This window comes from Sceloporus undulatus, chromosome 4, assembly GCF_019175285.1.
Source record: "Sceloporus undulatus isolate JIND9_A2432 ecotype Alabama chromosome 4, SceUnd_v1.1, whole genome shotgun sequence".
NCBI classification, from domain to species: domain Eukaryota; kingdom Metazoa; phylum Chordata; class Lepidosauria; order Squamata; family Phrynosomatidae; genus Sceloporus; species Sceloporus undulatus.
The window spans coordinates 101708719-101730447 of record NC_056525.1 but is presented as its reverse complement, the minus strand read 5'-3'; the positions used below and the strand labels follow the sequence as shown (position 1 = coordinate 101730447).

Sequence of the window (21729 nt, the reverse complement as noted above, 5' to 3'; positions counted from 1 at the left end):
CCCACAAATGCATGTGTTTAGAGTTGTTTCCATTACGTTGTTCCACTGACAGCACTAGGTGAAGCTGTGAATGTTTTTGGATTTTTCTAACATGTCCAGATGTGAAAGGAGGCAACCATGTTTGCCTGTGCATGGGGCATTTCAACAGATGTACCTGTCAGAATTCCCCCTTTTTAGTGGTTTGAGTATTGGACCATGACTCTGGAGACCAAGGTTTGAATCCCTGCTCAGCCATGAAAACCCACAGGGCAAACCACATTCTCTCAGCCTCAGAGGAAGGCAAAGGCAAAGGCAAACTCAGTGACTTGAACATACACAACAACAATAGTTACAGCAGTATCAATATCCCTCCTAGATTTTGCTTGAAAATCCAGTGCTTAAACAAAGTTGCCGTGTGATTCTGCATTCTTCCAGTATTACACTGTTCATGCAAAAATCCAGCTTGCATAGCAGGTGTTTGTGCTTTTAATAATTTATGAACCACCTCAAAGTTAAGGAAATTCAAATACTCCTTTTCTTGCCCTCTTAACAGTGTGTGGTCTCCTATTAACCATAAGAAGCAGTTACTTTCTGCTAGTTTTTCTTTCATGTTTTAACTTTTCTGCCTAAATGCATGCTAAAATAGCTGCAGTGGATAATGCTCTTCAAGGGTGGCTTTCCCCTCCCCATTTTGTTTTAAGTCCTGTTTTAGGATTATGCCTGGTTTAAAGTTTCATTGCTCTAAATCTCCCCAGGTTTATTGCATAACACTCCTTCAGAAAAATATAATTAGCAAAAACATTCTAAGTATTGGTTTTGTGTATTGTTTTATACAGTCTGTGTATTGTTTTACAGGCATACGAAAGTTAAAATGCATATAATTATAAAGTATCTGTTAATTGTACAGGCTTGAGCAGTTACAGTAAAAGAAATAGACTGGTTTCCAAAGTGTGGGTTGATATACAGAGAGTATGTGAAATATAAAATACAATGAACAATTTTTTATTTAAAACAATGAATATATATGCTTGCTTTAACAATAATAATCATAATCATATTGCATTGGGGAGCCAGGCCACTGTCTTTATTAGTATGGTGTGGAGGCATAAATAAGGTTAAACAGACTGGATGTAACTTCTGTTATCCCTATTAGGGATATATGTTTATTAAGCTAACCAAAAGGGAACACATACTCCATTACAAAAATTCCTGTCGATCCTGAACCTAAATTTGATTGGCTGGTCACAACTGTTCTGTTGATTTGTTCCTTAGAGAGACAATAGTATAATGACATTTTTCTCAAGTGCTCTTCATTCGTAAATTGAAATTAAAACAGCTAATTTCCCAATGAATATTTCTTTAGTGTACTGCAGATCCTTAGTTTTAGTAGCTTAAAACTGAAGCTTAGGTAATAAAGGGTGCTTGTGGAGGTTTCGGTTAAGGATGGTTTTTAACACTTGTTCTGAGCCTTGCATGTGTTCAAGAAGGTCTGGCAGAAGCAGAATCCTAAGATAAACAGGTAAAATCAGGAGCCATAACACTGTTTAACTTGTGTACTGAATATATCATACGTAAACCAGAACTGGACTCTAAAGAAGGAGGTGTGAAAGTTGGAGGAAGGAACATCAACTTAGATAAGCAGCCGACACCATACTGCTAGCAGAAAATAGCAAAGACTTGGAATGATTACTGAAGAAAGTCAAGGAAGAAAGTGCGAAAGTAGGTTTACAGTTGTACATTAAGAAAACAAAAATAATGACCACAGGTGATTTACCTAATTTTAAAGTAGGTGATGAAGACATTGAAAAATATTTTCCATACCTTGACTCAGTCTTTAATCAGAATGAGAAGACTAGGATTTGAAAGCGCAGCTAGGGAAGAACTAGAGTTCTGCTATTGGATATACTGTACTTTAAATTGCAAGACATGTATACAGTATTAGGCAAGGTTGCTCCTGTGCACCTCATAATAACTACAGACAATTTACCACAAGAAAAATGAGACATATTCCTTGTTCTTTTTGAAGGAAAGAGATTTGTGGTTTTTTTTAATATATACTGTATAACTTGTGTATTGTCCGACCTGATACGTTTTTTACTTATTGAGAGACTACTGATATAATCACACCCAGAGATGTAGGTATACATGAGGAATAATTGCATATGGTTTAAAACAAGTTAAGTGGCAATCTTTCAGTCCACATTTTATTTATAGGCTTTCTTCCAATATAGAGACTTATGGCAGCAAAAAATAAAATAAAATAAAAATAAAAAATAAATGAAAGCAGTACAAATTAAAAACAAATCAAAAGCATTAGGATGGGTTAAATCTAATGGGCTGGACAGGATTCACTGCTAGCTTTAGTCACTGTAAATTTTTAGCAGCTTTGCCTAGAAGTTGTCAGCTTATTAGACATGGCAGATTAGTAAATAAGAACAGAACTAGAAGGGGAGACATTTTTGGACTGCACCTCCCAGAATTCCCAGGTCAGCATGTGGCTGCTGGATGGGTAATTCTGGGTGTTATTGTCCAAAAATGTAAGTTCTTTGTCCTTAACAAGTTTTGCATAGAGAAGGATGAAAGCTATACCAGTCAAGAATCTTGTCTCTTGGTTGGTAATGATAACTACCACTGTATCATAAATGCACATTTATCAAGAAATGTCAGCAAAGTGTGGTTTCTTCGGGAGGGGACAGATTCCATTTTTGCAGTGTCTGTGTACTTGGAATGTAGTACAAGTTCAAACGTATTGTTTGTAATTATGTCAAGATTTTGCTGCTGTCAGTGCATCTGGTCAGATTTGAGGATTTAGCTGTCAAAATATTCAGCCTTTTACCTTTACCCATGTCCCTGGGGTCTGTCCTGGTGAAACTGCATCCATGAAATGCCTGTATGCTGAACTAGATAACACACACACACACACACACACACACACACACATACTCTTAGGTTAATACGATCAAAAATAACATTTGCTCTTCTTACATTTTTCAGTTCTGTTAGTTATTTGTTTCAATAAAAACATATACATTTTTAGTGATCAGTTGCATCTGTCTGGGGTCCAGGACAAATTTGGGAGAAGTGGTTTTGGTTTGCTTTTTAACAATCTGTCCACACACATACTGCTGCATAATACAGCCTCCACATATGTTGTATGTTGTCAAAATCAAACAACTCTTGACTTTTCTCTTGAGTGCTGTTTTGATCAAGACTTTACCTTGTGTGTGTATGAAACAGTAGATCCTTTCAGTTCGTTCTCTCTCTCTCTCTCTCTCTCTCTCACACACACACACACCTTTAAAAAAACCCTCCATTCTGCATGTTCAGTTGCAACAACTTGAAAGCTTGAAGTGGCACAAAAGCACACTTAAATACTCTGCTAAACTGTACTGTGTACACAGATACTTCAGTGGTAACTCAGTACATTCCATAAACGTGTTTGAAACACAGTGTGAAGTCATGAAGTGTTGGTTCAGGTCTTATGGGCTTCTGATGTGTCCTCTTCTTTGCTTTTCTTTAGTTAGGGGTCTTCAAATCTGATCTGAATTGGCCTTCTGTGAAACTCAGGCTGCAGCCTTATGGTAATACACCTTGTAAGCTCTATTAGATTCAGTGAAACTTTCTTCTAAGTAAACAGCCTTGGTATTGGGCTATGCACACTTGGCATATGTTCCACTGCAGTCAGTTGGACCTCTGAGTAAACATGTGTAGTATTGGGAGGAGATATCTGCAGCTTGATCCTGTCACTGTTTACTTGGGAGTAAATTCCAGTGAGTTCCATTTGAAGGCCAGTTTGAACTCCCCTCCCTATTTCTAAATATGATTAGAATTGCAGCTTTAAAAACATTTCCATGGATATTGTAGTGTTTAGGTATATTGGCTTAATAAAAGTACAGCCTTCATAAACACTTTCTACAATTCTTTAATTATTAACACAACTTATATACTGTCTTTAAAAAAACATGACTTGTGCTGTATTATCTGATTCTACAAGAGCCATGTGTCTGTCAAATAGCTTTACCAATCCTTACAGTTATTGTCTGGAACACTATTGGTGATTTTTACTAGTGTAAATGTCATTATGCAAGCAGTTGCATTTTCAAGGAAGTTGTTTAGCTCTGACTAACTGGTATCAGCATCACTGCACAGTGGGACAAAGTTAAGGCATTGCCATGTGTTGTATGATTGGGTTGTGTATGATGCAGTATTATTATGGCATAGCTACACCTCTAAAATCTTATGCTACTCATCTGCTAGACCAGATCTCAGCTGTAGGGTTAGATTGTGAATAACCATACTAAATAGACTATTTGAACAGAAGTTAAATCATGACTGAGTCTGGATCCAACTTATTATGTTCAGTTCATCCTTTGGGAAATGAGAGGAAAAGGAGGAAAATATGAATCTGCAAATTGGCTAAAACTCATTTATCTTGCATACAGCATTTGTGAGCAAAGAAGCAGAATCCAACCCACTAGCCATGTGTGATGGCCCATCATGAGAGATGTAGTACCAGACCTTTGTGGAACTGCAAGAAAGGAAATCTAAGTGGAATCTAGCTGTGGGCTGTACCTTTGCAGGATGCCTTTGTTTTGGTGGGCTGCAGGTGATGTCTCATAACCAAACCTTGGAAAAGATAGATGGATGGATATATAGATAGATATGATATCAACTCTCAGAGTCCCATAGCCAGCATAAGCTACAAGCAGCTCTGGGATTTGGAGTCCCAAAGCATAACTTTTCCAGGTTCTGACCACAGTAGTAAGGTTTGAGATGCAGACTGTGCACACACCTGCTTGGTATACCACACATTAAGGTTTCTTCAAATTAACTCTGATGTGTCACAAGAACTGAAAAATATCTGCTGCATACTTACCCAATTTTTTTAAAAGCATAAACCCAATGGTCCAAGCAAATGAGCCTAAGTTTGTCTGAATTTTTTTCAAAATTTATTTTCACTTGTCTGTTATGATTGCTCAGAAAATGTGTCACATTTAGTTTTTATTGTTGTTGTGTACCTCCAAGTCATTTTTAATTTATGACAACCCTATCACAGAATTTTCTTGGCAGGGGGTTATATATTATTATACTATATTTGCAGAGGAGGTTTTTCTCTCAGTTTCACATAGATCTTGAAAGTTAAAGTCTAACAGGTTTTGTAGGGAACTGTGTGTAAAGTAGATTGTGGTGATGGCATACTTGAAATCTGGAATAATACTCTAATGCTCTCAATCCCTTCTCCCTTAACAGATTTGATAGAAAATGTTTACATACCTTCTGTGAGCAGAAGAGAACTTAAGACCTTTAAAGCCACTGAAGGCACTGAATGCAGGCCCCGGTTTGCTAGCATCACCGTGTCCAAGAAGCGGAACTGGTTACGTCAAAGTTCTCCAAGGGTATCTAATTTGGAAAAAGGAAATGCTTATAAGAAAATGTCAGGAGAAAGTCCCCATGCACTGAAATTTCCAAGTCCTTTGCTTGAGCCGAAGATGTCGCAGACTTTTTCCAAGAAACTGCTAGGGCATGAAAGCCCTAAGAGAAGTGTCAGTTCTCTTTGTGCTGCTGAGAATGGGACGAGCCCTTTGACATTGCAAAACCCTGCTTTGGATTCCAGCGAAGATAATGATGCAGATGATGAAGGAGAAATATGGTACAATCCTATCCCTGAAGATGATGAGCCTGATTTTGCTTGTTTCCTAGGTGGAAATGTTGATCGTTCAGACTCTCAAGTAGTTCATTACAAGTTGTCCTCTGGGAACTGTCTGGTTAAAGTGGCAGGACATAATGAACACCTTCCACACTTCTCATCCTCTGCTGGGAGGGACGTTAGTCAAGTAGATTGTGTGCATTCCATGGAACTTTTGCAAGTACACAAGCCAAAGCCCACATGCAGTATTCTGACTGGGTTTGTCACAGATGATTGCCCTACATTAAAAGTTACTTTGGGAGGTAAGAGGAGTTTAAATGTATGACTTACAGTAATATTTATATATGTTACATTGTTCATTCCTGCCTGGTGGGGTACTAGCTTTGTTCTTAGTGTTCTTAGTTTCCCTACATGTTCAGGTTCCTCTTAAGGTCAGTTTCCATGCCATTACGTGTGATTGGTTATATGTGGCAGCAGCACATTCATATATGCAGTTATCTATAACATATGAATTGGCTCATGCTCTATAAGCAAAGGTGCTTACAGCCTGAAAACTGGAAATGATGTTATTGCATGAAGCTACAACGCTGTATCCACTTACTTAGGACTAAACCACATTAAGCTCAATAAAGCTTACTTCCAAGTTGACAATTATATGATTGCATTGTAAGAGGACAATAATCAGAACTGGGGGAACATAGGAGTATGAGTTGAATGTTTAGCAAATGAGACATCATTCATCTGTGAATTGTAATCAGTTCCCTTCTTCAGGTTGGTTGCTTGTCTGATTTCTTGATGTGTGTATTGCATTGGGAAGTACAAATTTATCTATTCACCTACCGAGATAAGAAATTATTAAAACATAGTTTTTAAAGCCTGCTCTGAATATAGAAAGGGAGTTTTCTTGGTGATATTACAGGAAACCAACCAGTTAGCAAGGTAAAGTTAGTTTCTAGAGAGCCAGTATGCTATAGTGGTTTGAATGGCCTGGTCCAGATGGGCGCGATAGGGCACCCTTGTCATATGCAAGGGGCGGCACTTCTAGACGCACGTGACAAGGGCGTCAAAATGGCGGTGCCCTGTATAGATGGGCACCACCATCATTATGTGATGGACGCCTAGCATCTGCACGTCGCGGCTCCATTGTGACGTCGCGAGTGCGCCATTGGTACACTGTGGTGTCATAATGGCACCACAAGAAGAACCCACTTTTTGCAGGTTCTTTTTGGTCCACGGGGAAGTCCCGCAGTCTGGAGGCTGCGGCTTCCCCACGGACCAAAGCTGGGCTAAGACTTTGGGAGCCCATGGGTCAAATTCCTGCTCAGCCTTGGAAACCCACTGGGTGACCTTCAACAAGTCACATTCCCTCAGTCTTACAGGAAAGCAGTGGCAAACCTCCTTTGAACAAATCTTGACAAGAAGACCCCATGATAAGGTCCTCACTCATATTTACCTGGCAGGGGAGATATCATGATCATGATAAGGTCCTCATAGGTTGGACTCAACTTGAAAGCACATAAAACAACAGCAAAGTCAGCTTCTCCTGCAAAGTTACATAATTTTTTTTTGTAGAGCATAATTTAGAGAGGAAAAGTTATGTTTAAATTTCACTCAGTGAATGTGCTTCTAAATCGATAGCAGTATGCTAAAAACATTACGCTGCTCTTTATTGTTTAACTGCCTAAAACGATTCTGTTCCCGTCTTTGGGAAAAGTGGAATCAGGCGTGGGTTTAGATGCATTTCCTTTTTTTCCCTGGCATAGTCCAGAAACTGGAGAATTGGCAAATGTACACACGCTAAAATTACCCTACATAATGGCAAGCATAATGGCCAAGGGGCTGGAGTTACTGCTTTGTGAGGAATAATTATATGTTGAGGGTAGTTTATTGTAGAAAAAATGTGGATAAGGGCACAGAGTTGTGATAATGTGATAGAGTTGTATAAAATTATGTATTGTGTAAAGGAAACTGTGAAGTTTTTCTTCTTCTCCTATGATGGAGCCTGAGGTTGGCCTAGATAACAAAAAGGTGAGAGATTAGTGTCAAATAAAAGTATTTTGTTACACAGCACATAGCTAAATTGCAGAATTCACTGTCACAAGACATAACGATGGTCAGTAATATGATCATTTTTTAAAAAAGATTAGACAAAAATATGGAGAATAAAACTGCCTACTAATTACGATGACTACTTATTGCCTCCTGTTATCAGAGTGAGTGTGCCTCTCAATACTGGTTGTAAGACATGAGCCAAAAGGTGCTACTTATTCTAACATCACACTTTAGCCTTGTAGTATCTGGTTCCCATGTGTCAACAAAGGCTGGACTGGAAAGGCTTTGAGTCTCATGTAGTACTGCATTTTAAAATCTGTTTTTATCTCTGCTGTTATTTTCTAGTAGCTTCAGAGGGATTCAGTTTTGTAACAGTGTAATCCTAAACCTAAGCAAAAAGAAGTCCCAGTGAGTTCAGTGGGGTTTGTTCTCATGTAAGTGGGGGCTTCCGGGCACAGTACAAGGTGTTAGTTATTACCTACATGGCTTGGGCCCGGGTTACTTACGGGAACGCATCTCCCTATACAATCCGCCCCACACTCTTAGAACAAGTGGGAAGAACTTGTTAGAGATATCAGCATCCAGACAAGTTTCTACTTCCCGAAAAGCATTCAGTATAGCTGCCCCTAGACTATGGAACAGACTCCCAGAGGAGATTTGCCTTGTTACATCCTTGGAAATTTTCTAGAAGGCGGTAAAGACAGAGCTCTTTCGCCACGCATACCTTCCTGACCTATGAAGACCATCGGAACGGAATGACCCTGTGGTTGATTGATAAGGCATGATGTCTTATATATGATGTTTCATGTTTTTAGCGGTGGTTTTAATTGCGCGGTAACTAATGTTGGAATACTGTAACTGTTTTGATTCTGTTGTGATCCCGCCTCGATCTATTGGGAGAGGGGGGAAGATATAAATAAAAACCATTATTATTATTATTATTATTATTATTATTATTATTTTGGTGTCCTTGAAATGGCTGTGGATAATGGGATTTGTATTCAAGCCATGAACAGGATCAAATTGGGCTATAATATTTAAACATTGGCTGTGGATTGTAAGCATACCGAATGGTCATTATTATAATTGATATGAAGGGAACTACAGTACTAGCAAGATGAAAATTAAATCATAAATTTAGTTTTTTATTTCCACTTTACCAATTAACTTTGCTAAAGATGCTTATTTTTTACTCATAATACAGATTTGACTATTTTGGTTTTAGAGATAAACCACTTTCTATAGCCTTGAAATACTTTTTCAGCAGAAAAAGTGGATACAAGTTCCTAAAAAATTAAGAGGGAATATCATCTGGGAATGACAAATCTGTTTATTTTGTGTATGACCATAAGGCTTGAACTTTGGGTATTTTTAATCCTAATGTTATCCTAATATATTTGAGTAAAATACACACCTCCATTCCAGTTAAGGATTTCACAGCAACCTGTGTCACGTTTCTGCATGTTATCCCCACTGTCAGATGAGCTATGTTGAACAGTAGTGACTTGCTGAAGATCGAGTCCAAGAACAGTATACTAAATTACACTAGTTCTTCTAACTGGTTTTGTTGGAGCAACCTGCTTGGGATTTGCATATGGCTTGCAATACGAGGTCCCCCGCTGTTATGTGTTTAGTTAACATAGCCAATATTTTATTTTCTTGTCAAGCTTTAAATTTACTTTACACAATATGTGAAACGAGATTGTGTTTGGGCATCCAGAGGAAAATCCCATTCATTTTAGTGGAGCTTCTTCCCTAGTAGGTGCTTACACAGGATTGCAGTCCAAGGAATTTTAATATTTATTTATTTATGATGCAGGAAATAAACCCATTGTACATACAGGTCTTTTGTGCGGCAGTCTTGAGAAATTTTCTTTAACAGCATTGTCATGGTTTTCTTGCGGAATGCTAATCAATATTTTGGCTTCCACTGAGCTTCTAATAATGGATTTTATTTCCAGCTGGGATGGTATAAGGTATGATCTCTGAAGGAATGTTGCATGCATTCTGTATCATGTTTCATAGAGCAATTATTAACAGAAATCTTAAGTTATGGTGAATTCCTTCTTATACCAAGGAAAATTCAGTTAGATGCTTTTATGTCACAGAAGAAAATGTGTTGCTTAACTAAACTGAAATTGCCCCTTGATTGTGCTTACACCCTGGTGAAATTAATTGTCAATGTATCCAATAATGTTTAAGTATTGAGTTAATGAAGCTGTTTTAAATACAGCTTTGCCTCTGAGTGCATGATACATGTTGAATAGCAATCACGCTGAATGCTTTAATTGTTGAAGAGTTCCTGCTGCTAAGTAATTGGCTTTATTGCTAAAGAGTACTTAAGAGATTCTTTTAATCCTGTTAAGGTGTCTACAGTTAATTTTAGTCCAAGCTGAAATGATAGCTCATCCAGACAGAATAACCACATAAAGGGCATCAGGGCAAGTAAGTTCTGTTTGTATGATCATGTGGTACTGCATGGCGCATGGAACTATTATGAAGCAGTGTATAAATCTTTTCATAGATTGACATTGTACCTAATGTCCTCTGTCTAGTGATCTTCTGAACACTTACCAAAATGGAATATCATTCTGATCTGGGGGAAATGTAGATGCCTGTGTGTGTAAAAACTGTATTCTTGGTGACTTATGAATATGAAATGATTTTCTCCCCTGTATAGTTTCCTCATGGTGGCAGCAGGCACAGTTGTAATAGTGCCCTCTTTTGCAAATTTAGCTGATGTCAAGCTTTGAACCATAGTTAAAATGAGCTAGGAGAAATATGCTTAGGATTTCATATTTCATCTCTTTTTTTGGTGCTGTTTCTGCACTGCAGAAGTAATGCAATTTGACATCACTTTAACTACCATGGTTGAATGCTATGGAATTCTGAGAATTGGAGTTTTGTGGGGCATTTAGCCTTCTCTGTTAGAAAGCTCTGATACCACAACAAACCACACTTCCCAGAATTCCATAGCATTGAGCCATGGCAGTTAAAGTGGTACCAAACTAGATTATTTCTGCAGTGCAGATGAATCTTTGGATACTGACTCACTCTATGCATGCTCTTTGTCACTGGTTTCCCTCAAATGAGATTCACAAGTGAGGGAGCCTTGTCAAGTTCTTCCCTGAACACCTTAGCAGCTGGTAGCTCCTAGGTGGTTGGGTCAGTGAATCCACTTTGGCACTATCCAAGGTGCTGAATTTGCTTTGGGACAGGCTTTAGCACCTTGGATAGCACCTTTAAATCTTAGAGTAAATTCTGGAGCAGATTGACTGTCCCACCGAAATGAAAGTCACTATGGCCTGTACAACATTGCTGGGGAAACCTCCTCATTTCCTAATTTTATCATGTCTGTTTTCTTGTGCCTGCTCCCCTTTGTTGACAGCTGCTGGTCAAATAGTGGGATGCTTAATATGATGATGTGTCCATCCGCTGGACACAGGGAAGCTGTATATTGTTCTTCACTTAAATAATTATATCTGCCTGCTCTACTTCCTTTTTCCTGGTCTAATCTTTACTGCTTAAATAAATGCAATTTGACAACACTTTAACTGCTATGACTTAGTGCTATGGAATTCTGGGATTTGTAGTTTGTTGTAGTACCAGAGCTCTCAGACAGAGAAGGGGAAATATCTCACAAAACTACAAGGAGTCATAGCATTGCATTTAAAGTAGTGTCAAATTGCATTATTTTTGCAGTGTAGATTAGACCCCTGACTCTTAAAAATCTATGGGAGGTAAATAACATACTGACTTATTTCTATATAGAAATCGGCTTTCTCTTCCAACTCTGCATGTGTTTCCAAACTTGGCAGATGTAACCCTTCCTCTTGTAAAGGGCTATTGAAAAGAGGGTCTTGAACTGTGTGACCACAGAGAGCCTACATAGAGTTGCATTCTCAGTAGGTGTCAAGCTGTTTAATGGTCTTCTTGCTTCTAAGTCACTTAAATCTTACTGTTTTGTTTTCTTACTGCAGATCTCTGCTGTGTTGCCATGCTATTTTTTAAAAAGACATGCCAGAGTTAAGCATCTGTTTTTTCTTATGACAAGAAACATAACAGTCTCATCTGCAAGTAAAACTTTTTTTTAGACAATTGCAAGCCTCCTCAAAATAAAATAAGGCTGCTTCTTTATTGGTATTGCTATTTCAATCTTAACTATAGTGTTCACTTCTGAATGTTCACATTTTGAGATAATGTTTACAAAATTATACCTAGTCTCTTTAAGACTTCCTAAAAAAGAAGAAAGAAAGAAAGAAATCAAGCGTGGTAAGAACTGAAAAGAGCATTCTTATTTTTTTATTTTTTTACCTTTTCCTGACATACATATTGGGATAAACTGCTTTCTTTCTTTTTAACCCTAACATATTCATCGTTTAATTTAAGGATGAGTTTCTAAGGGAAACCTCTGAGTTTTGAAGGGAAAATTAAGCCTATAGAAAGAGTAGGAACATTTGTTGGCTTGAGTGCCATATTGGAAACCTGTCAGGGGCTGTGTACTTCCTTTGGGCAGGTTCAGAACCCAAAGCAGGTAGGCAACCTCACTGTTTTTCAGACATGTGCTTTATTGTAGTCACATATACATACAACATTCATGCATACTTCAGGTGCCTTGAGTTGGTGGCCTCTAATGGAGTTGGTATGAATGAGGGGAACTTTCCAGAGCAATGACTCCATATGTCTTGACAGTGGTTCCTTGTGGCAAGGCCAAAGAATGGGAGTTCAGTGAGAAGAAGAGGCCTACACTGGCCAAATGGGGAGGCCCTAAAGCTTGGAAGTTAGTTCCCCACTGGTAACCTGACAGTATTCCTTAAAAATATAAAAACATGCTGAGCTTATTGACTGCAATCTTTCATATCCCATTTAACATTGGTCAAATTAAAGCACTCAGTATAAGTCAATAGATATATTGATCTAGTATCATGAGAAAAGGGTTGTTGAGGACTCTAAGTATTGACTTCTGTGGTTAATTTAAGTTGTTCTATTGATGTCTCCCTGCAGCATTGCATACATGCTAATTTAATTAGGGTTGGCTTTCAGAATTAAATGCACTTCAGTTCAGTAGATGAGGTTTGTTTGGAGGAAAGCCCATCTAAATTTATGATGTACAGTGATTCCCATATCTTTGAGTTACAAAGTGTGTGTGTGTGTGTGTGTGAGTGAAGTCAACATGACGTAATGGTTACAGTACTGGACCAGCACTGGGGAGGCCTAGGTTCCAGTCTGCACTTAACATAGTCTTCTTTAAGGAGGATTTTTAAGATCTGCCAATATAAAAATAATTGCAGTACACAAAAATGAAAATCCTTAGTGTTTATTACTATATTTCATCATTAACATATAGTACCCACCTTTTCCTTATCATCACCTTGGTATATACAAAGCATGTTTGGCTTTTAAAAAGAGTACAGTGGTACCCCCGGTACGAAATGACCGCGTTACGAAATTTCCGGGATACGAAAAAATTAGATAGGAAAAAACTGTTCCGGGTTATGTTTTTTTTTTTCGGCTTACGAAAAAAAATTTGGTGCTTTTCGGCGCTTTTTCGCACGAAATCGCGGCTTTCCAGCGCTAGCGGCTATGGCTTTTTCGGGTTGCGAAATCTTTCGGGTTACGAACGGCGCTGCGGAACGAATTAAATTCGTAACCCGGGGTACCACTGTATAGGATGCATATACTCCTTTTGAAATGAATTCGTTTTCTATTCAATTAGTGTTATGGATGCCTATATCAAAATTGTAGTTTGTGCATTTGTTATGTGTTCAATATATTATATTATTGTGTTTGCACTGCAATAAGATTTTGCAGTTTGACTCAGAAGAACCATATAGCTAAAGTATCATAGAGGAAAATACCTTCCTGTGTTTATCCTGAGACTGTGCTTTAAAACATACTACTATTCACATAGTATTTATCAGTATTCTGCCTCCGGGCCATGCACACATTCTGTCAAACAAAATTTTGCACAACAAAGCACAATGATGGAAGAAAGACAAATGAGAAAAATATAGTTCAGAGAGTCGAAGGCTTTCATGATGGAAAGGCAGGAGGTCCTGAGGCCTGCCGTTAGCAACAAAACAATATACATGCAAATCACTCCTGCCTTTCCAGGTCACACAATATATATACCCAAGTCCTTTCCAGGCAAACATTCTCTGAATATGCCAGCCACAGATACTGGCGAAACGTCAGGAAGAAACTCTGCTAGAACATAGCCACATAGCCCGAAAACCCCACAAAAACTATAGTTCAGGGAGACAAAGAAAACATCACATACAAACAGCAAATTGAATTGAAAGTAAACATTTATAGAATAAAAAAAATTACCAAGCATGTATGACTCTGAGTGGCTTGTAAAATAGCAATAATCTTCCATTCTTGAAACAGAAAACGTTAAGAAAGATGACACCGTACCAGCATCCAAGTCTGAGACATGAGCCTCCACGCAAGAGCATATGGAAAAATGATCATTGACTTGTGGTTTAGCAACAGGAATGACTCTCCCATCCACACATATTTAATAAATGGGTGCCACATTGCCATGAAGGATTCCAGTATGCCCCCCCCCCAGCCAGCATAATTTGCCATTCTAGCACTCAAGTTAAAAAGAAGTGCTGAAACCACCGGATGTTAGATGCAAAATGTCAAGAATGCTAGATTGACTCCTCCATAGCTAATGAAGACTAGAGAAAGTTTTTTAATATCTTGGCTCGCTTTTCTAAGTCTTTGCCAGAGTCTTCTGACAGAAAAAGAAGATTAATGTTAGCAGGCTAAAACATGGCACTCGTTACTATAGAATGATTCAGAGCAGCCCACCAGTGGAACTGTGCTGTGATTTGCAGTACAAGGGGAGCCTTTGTCCGGTTTTATCAAATACCACATTTCTTATGAGCTGCTTGCCAGAAAAGCACAGCAGGCGTGCTAGAAATAGTCTATTCCATGTAAGGAAACAACTTCAATAGAAACACAGCAACTGGGAGAAACAAGAAAATTCATTGACACTTCTGGAAAACAGACTTTGGGCAGTATTGTCTTCTCAAACGGGCCGGGGGCAGGGAACAAAGCCTCCTGGTGAATTTGTATCTGGAAGGAAAGTTACTCAGCTACTGCAGTTAATGAAAGGACCAATAACTGGGTCCTACAGAATGCTGAGGATTCTTTGAGCTTCAAGTTTTGATTTTAAAAGTAGCAAGAATATTGAACTGACTGGAGGATGTTGTAGAATCATGTTTCTTTGGTCCTGTGAGTAGGCAAGTGGATTGAGATTCCCAACCAGAGTAACCTAAAAATGTGCATCATTACCAGGAGAGTATTTGGGTTGTTGTTTTTTAATGATGCTTAAACATTCCACTTTTTTCTTTGTTTCATTTCTGTTATCTGAGGAAACAAAATTTGTGGGGAGGAAGAGATTTGACTTGACGTTTTATTACCGATACTAGACAGGAATATTGTGTATGTGCATGTGTGTGTGTCTGTGCTTAGAAAAGAACTGGGCAAGTGATGGTGTTGACATTCAGTCTGACCTCTGAAGGCTTTCCATCTGTCCCATGCACTGTTCCCTTTCTGTATTTTCTAGGTGCTCTTATCCCTTGTTATGTGATTTGGACTGAGCAGGAGTCTTAGGAGGAGGAAAGATAATAAAAAAAATTCTGTTCCTGTTTTCTGTTACAGGGCAATGTTGTATAGTGGTTAGAGTGTTGGATTGGCACTTGGGAGACCCAATTTCTGTAGTCCCCACGGAGGTGTGAAATGCACTGAGGCACCTTTGGCTAGTAATTTTTTTTTCCAGGGTTGTTTTGAGAATAAAAAAGGGGAGGAGAATTGTGCACACTGTCTTTAGCTCATTGGAAGAATGACAGGATGTTATACTACTATAGAAGTAATAAAATAAAAATATTTACACGAGAGTGGGTTGTTGGGCGGTGCTAATGTTTCCATATCTTTTATGTCTGTTGTGTTCAGAATATGGTGTGTTGTTCTGTGAAAAGAAGAAATATAAGTTGGTAAAGTGATTTTCTTGGTTTGGGAGTGCATATGTTTGAGTGGTGTGGAACTGTTGGATGGAAACACTGCGGTAGGACAGAAACATCTTTGTTTAATACCATCTACACTCTCACGTCTTGTTTCCATGAGCTGCTAAGAAATTTTCTAAGAAGATGATTGGTATAAAAAAGTAGAAAGCAGATGATGGCATCTGCTCCTAAAGAGAAATTGTCAAAAATTATTGGTAATGATACCTAGAGTATCTCTTGACCAGTTGCTGTGGAATTATGGAACTTATTTTTGGTATTTCCATCTCTCTGGTATACCTATGCCAAACTCAGAAGTAGCATTTCTGTCCCACCTGCATGGTTATGGTTTTACTAACCACAATCTATAAACCAAATCTTGGCTTAGTTTCTCAGTGAACAGACTAATCGTGGTATGGGGATTGTTGTAACTGGTTTTAACTGGCCTGTTTTTAAATAGTTAACCTATTTAATATATTTTTAATCTTTAAAAAAATAGTTATCTGTTGTTTTAATTTGATTTTATTGGAAGTCACCTTGATACCTTTGGATATACGACAGGATATAAATATTTTTAATAAATAAAATAAATGGAGATGGGTATTTGCTTTAATTTTCCATCTTGTCAGCACTGTGATTTCTGTGGTACATTTGACACTTGAGACTGAATAACAGCTGTAGTTATGGTTGTTTAGTTCAGATGTTGTCTTAAGCCTGTTCCATGGTTTCTGGTTCTAGTTTGCTAGCTAAACTCAGCTCATGTTTTGTCAACTCATATGTCACACTAAATGCTAGTTTAAAGTGCTGCCTTGATTGAGCTTCTGAGATATATATTATTTGATTTGGCATACAGGAGTGAATTTTGATTTGATTGAATCTTTCAGTGTATTCAGGAATCATGATGAACCATGATGATGGGAATAAACATAGACAAGTCTCAGGCCTGTGCATTTACATCTCATTTCTACTTTCTTGATGTTAGAAGGAGATCAGAGGCTGCCACCTATATTTCTGTTTAAGTTTATTGTAGTGTCCAGATGTGAAACACTGTAGGAAGCACCTGTGTGATTTGTTTGAAACAAGCCAGATTCATACCATGGGGTATGAAACTGGCTTGTTTCAACAAATGGTTGTTAAGATGGAATACAAATTTCAGGGTTCAGATGTAATACTGAACTACAGTTAATGAAAAAGTGAAGTGAAAGCATCTGATCTAATGGGCAAATCAGAAAAAGAGAGACAGGTGGAAGTCTAGGCATAAGTCATTCTTCCAAGGATAAAGCAAAGTGTATTGTGAAGTGTGAACACAACCTGAGTATGCAGATGTTTTAATTTATATCTTTGAATTTTGTTTCCACTCCTGTTATTGAGGCTTTTGGTTTTTTTTAATTATCCTGGATAAGTAAACAAGTTGGTTATACTTCATTGGTTCCAGTGGACACTTTGTTAGTTCCCAAGTGGCTGTCACCTGGGAGCAGGCAAGCTTCCATGGAAAACACAAAGAGGTATTGTGGAAGGCAGGAAGGAAGCACTTGGGGGCTTGAAAAGACAAGGCATGTCAGAACTCTTGGGAGGAATTAATTCCAAATGCCTTTCACCCCTACCCTGCTATAAATAAAGGTAAAGGTACATAGTTATCTGCCAAGAAGCAATGGAAGGGAGCAAATTACTGTGAAATAACATTCTGGGCCTTTTTGAGAGGATGGTGAATGGCACAACTATTGAAAGATACAGGTGCTAGCAAAACTGGTCTTGTACATTTTTCTGTTATTTTTCAGAGTTCTGCAGACAATGCATATACTTCTGTGTTCAAAAGACTTTCTCAGACAAAGCAGTTGCATTCAATTGTATGTGTGAGAAGACAAAATAAAGTAGTACATGAGTGTCAGGGATGGGTTAATTGTCGTGGATTTTATCTGGGTTTTTGTTTTGTTTTGTTTCTTGCACAGTTTCTTAAGGAAATGGAAAGTGGTGTTTTTCTCTTTACTGTACCTGCTTTTTCTGCTAGTTAGGGTTTGCAGGCAAAGAGAATGAAGTTGGATGCTTAGCATCTTACTGAATAGTACATATACTTTTCCAGTAATGCAATTTTCAATGTGATATTCTTAAAATATGTTCATTTCTTATTTTCTTTAAAGGACCCGGAGGTATATCTTCAAGCAAGCCTGACACAGGAACAGTTGAATGTTCACCTCCAAGTCCTAACCCTTTGAAAAAAGGTGGTTCAATAAACTGGTCTTTCCCTGATAAAATAAAATCCCCAAGAACGGTGAGGAAACTTTCTATGAAAATGAAAAAGTTGCCTGAGCTCAGCAGGAAGCTGAGTATCAAAGGAAATTCAAGCCATAATAGCTCAGACAATTCTTCGTTGCTTAAACATAATTGCCAGGACATGGGCCATGCGGCGTTATCCTCTTCTGGGAACATGGTGGCTGCTGCTGCTAGCAGGAATGTTATAAGCCGCTATCATCTTGATAGCAGTGTATCCTCACAACACAGCTACAAAAAGAAAAGCAACAGGAGTTCCAAATCCTCCAGCAAAGGGGGCTACCTCAGCGATGGAGACTCTCCTGAGCTTATAGCTAAATCAGGGAAACACACTGCTGAAGGCAGAGCTGGGAAAGGAAAGGAAGGATTCCTAAGCAACAATGGTACTAAGACAGAAATAGACATTGATGCTTTTAGGCACTACAGTTTTTCTGACCAGCCCAAATGTTCCCAGTATATATCTGGTCTCATGAGCATTCATTTCTACGGTGCGGAGGATTTGAAACCGCCTCGGATGGACTCCAAAGATGTCTTCTGTGCAATCCAAGTAGATTCAGTTAATAAAGCGCGGACTGCCTTGCTGACATGCAGGACAACCTTTTTGGACATGGATCACACTTTCAACATAGAAATAGAAAATGCCCAGCATTTGAAATTAGTGGTCTTCAGTTGGGAGCCCATGCCAAGGAAAAACCGGGTTTGTTGCCATGGTACGGTGGTTCTTCCTGCTCTTTTTCGAGTGACAAAGAATCATCAGTTGGCAGTCAAGTTGGAACCTAGGGGGCTTATTTATGTCAAGCTGACCCTTCTGGAACAGTGGGAGAACTCTCTCAATGGACTAGATGGAGAGCGAGAACCGGTAATGTTTGGGATAGAAGCTCGGAAAGTGGTTGAGAAGGAAAACGTAGGCTTGATGGTGCCCCTTCTGATGAAGAAATGCATTATGGAGATTGAAAAAAGAGGCTGCCAGGTAGAGAGGGCTTTTAAAATAATGCCTATATTATTATCTCTGTGTTTCATGTATGGCAATTAGAAAAGTATCATATATATGCTACAAATAATGTGATATCTTTGCTGAGTATATATATATATATATATACATACATACATAGACATCCACCATTTTGGCATTATCCTGTTTGGATGACACAGATCCCAAACCCCCCGTTCTGGTGCAAGCAGTCCAGACAACGGTCAGCACCAGGACCTTAACATGCATTTTAAAAATGTACCTGTTGCTTCAGATTTTCCTGGAAGATGCAGAGCTCTTTGTTACCATACTGGAGCTGCATGGGCATCTTGCTAAATCACATAGTACACCCACTGCTGCTGCAGGTCGCTCTTTCTGAAGTCAGAACAAGGCACCCTGCATATGATCATTGCTGGGCACCTTGTTCTGACCTCAGAAAAGACCCAGGATGGCAGTGGATGTGCCAGGTGGCTCGGTGGCACCCTTGTGCAGACAATCATGGTGACATGAGAATGGAGGGCCAGCTAACAGGAGCAGCTGTGGGGCCAGGATATTCTGGACCTCCCCCAGAGTATCCAGGCCTATATAGACAGGGCCTAAGCTAGTCCACTTTTCTCTCTCAGAGCATGATGTGTCCTTATGGTATAAAATGGAGGAGGGATGAAAGGAATTGGCGCTTTATAGGAGGACAAAATTTATTTTGGCTTCTGAAACTTTGAAAGCTAGCATATGACAATGATGTTTGAAAAATACTGGGCTTTTGCTCATCTAGACGCAGGAACAGGTAGATAGTAGATTGACTAGATTGGTAATTTGGAGTAGATTTCTATGGTTACTCCCACCCCAATTCCCAGTATGAAGGCCAGAGAAGAAAATCTCTCCAATAACTGGCTTGTGCTAACTGCTGTTTTTTCAGTCTCCATGTTTTTCCTATGTAAAATAGACATACTAGTTGGCTGCTTTGACTAGGATTTCCTTCAGTATTAAAATTTTATTACAATCCTTGCTCTTTGCTATGTATCCCAGTGTATGGCTCATGCAGTACAGAGTATGGTAGATTCTGCCCCCTAAGCCACCATATTGTGTCTGAGTCTGGCTGTTAAAGCATTCTCTTAAAATCAAAAATAGATCCATAAACCTGAACCAAATTTTCTATTAATGAAGTGCTGTATATGCTCATGTATAAGTCTAGAAATTTTAATCAAAAATTGACCCAAAAAACCTGGGTCGACTTATCTACAGGTCAATGGAAGTACTGTACTTTAACTCTATATAAATATAAAAAGAGCCATCCCTATCCCCTTTCTCTGAATAAAAGTCAAGAGCATAGTCCATCCTGGGAACACCAAAAAAGAAGCATGGATCCCCTCTACTCTCTCATCCATCCAGCCTTTAGGATGAGCACAAACAATTATGCCTGCCAGAATTTTCTACTTTCTTTGGCATCATTTTCCTTGCATCATCCTTTACATCCTTGATTACATGCCCCTAAATTTTACCCTCAACTTATCCAGGGGTCATAGCAAAATCCATAATTTTGGCCCCAAAATCTGCCCTCAACTTATACATGAGGTCGACTTATAGTCGAGTATATACGGTAATGCCCAGGAACGAATCCACTTCATTAATGGAGGTCAACTTGTACAAATAGCAGACAATGTGGGGAGAGGAAATGTTGTTTAGAAACCCTACATAAGATCTTGTTATTTATTTTATATAGTTGCCCACAGCAAATATATCTCCTTTGCTGTATCTCTTCTTCAGTTCCCCATTGGCACAAGAGCATGTACTTTTAGAACAAATCATTGTCTGAAAAGGCCTTGGAAATCAAATGATACTGTAGCTACAAAACTAAAAACATTATACCCTGGCATTACGTGATCTAGAAATTTATTAATTTTAAAAATAGGTCTTGACTTGGAATGAACTGTAAACACCTGTTCTCTATATATTATTTATTAAATTGTGTGGTTTTCCTTTTCAGCCTTTTTGAAGCAGTTTGGTTGTAAATAGCCTCAATCTGATATCCCTGTGTTATCATGTGGGCTGGTGATGTCTATATGTACCGTATATACTCATGTATAAGTTGACCTTATGTATAAGTCAAGGGCAGTTTTTGGATCCAAAATCATGGATTTTGATATGACCCATGGATAAGTCGAGGGTCAAACACTGGAGGATGTTACAAAAGAGCTAAAGGGGGGAACAAAGCACCACTTTCCTCCCTATATCTCCTTCTCTGGACATCTCCCAAGCATCAGTCTTGGCATAGAAAAGGGGGAACAAATCTCGGCACGCACACACATTCTTCCCCTTACAAAAAAGGACGACAGAGCCCACTCTTTCTCTGCCTTTCATCCCAGGACTCCCAAGGCTCATAGCTTGCAAAAAAGGAGGACAGACCCCACTCTTTCTCTGCTTTCCATCCCAAGGACACCCAAGGATCAGGGCTTGCAAAAAAGGAGGACAGACCCCATTGCTCTCCACCCCAAGGACTCCCAAGGATCAGGGCTTGCAAAAAAGGAGGACAGACCCCAGTCTTTCTCTGCTCTCCACCCCAAGGACCCCCAAGGATCAGGGCTTGCAAAAAAGGAGGACAGACCCCACTCTTTCTCTGCTTTCCACCCCAAGGATCAGGGCTTGCAAAAAAGGAGGACAGACCCCACTCTTTCTCTGCTCCACCTCAAAGACCCCCAAGGATTAGGGCTTGCAAAAATGGAGGACAGACCCCACTCTTTTCTCTGCTCTCCACCGCAAGGACTCCCAAGGATCAGGGCTTGCAAAAAAGGAGGACAGACCCC

The 21729-nt window shown here is 39.0% G+C and overlaps 2 protein-coding genes across 4 annotated transcripts in view; both read left to right on the top strand.

Moving 5' to 3' along the window:
• Positions 1-21729, top strand: part of DDAH1 (dimethylarginine dimethylaminohydrolase 1) — a 336716-nt gene that overhangs the window by 170974 nt on the left and 144013 nt on the right. The window lies entirely within an intron of this gene.
• SYDE2 (synapse defective Rho GTPase homolog 2) overlaps positions 1-21729 on the top strand; it is a 54079-nt gene that overhangs the window by 4399 nt on the left and 27951 nt on the right. For all 3 annotated transcript variants that reach the window (XR_006103427.1, XM_042462188.1, XM_042462189.1), the window contains exons 2-3: positions 5230-5928; positions 17829-18928. Coding sequence is in view for 2 of the 3 variants with exons in the window: in XM_042462188.1 (XP_042318122.1) it covers positions 5230-5928; positions 17829-18928 (1799 nt within the window). In the remaining variant the exon portion in view is untranslated. The remainder of the gene's footprint in view (positions 1-5229; positions 5929-17828; positions 18929-21729) is intronic.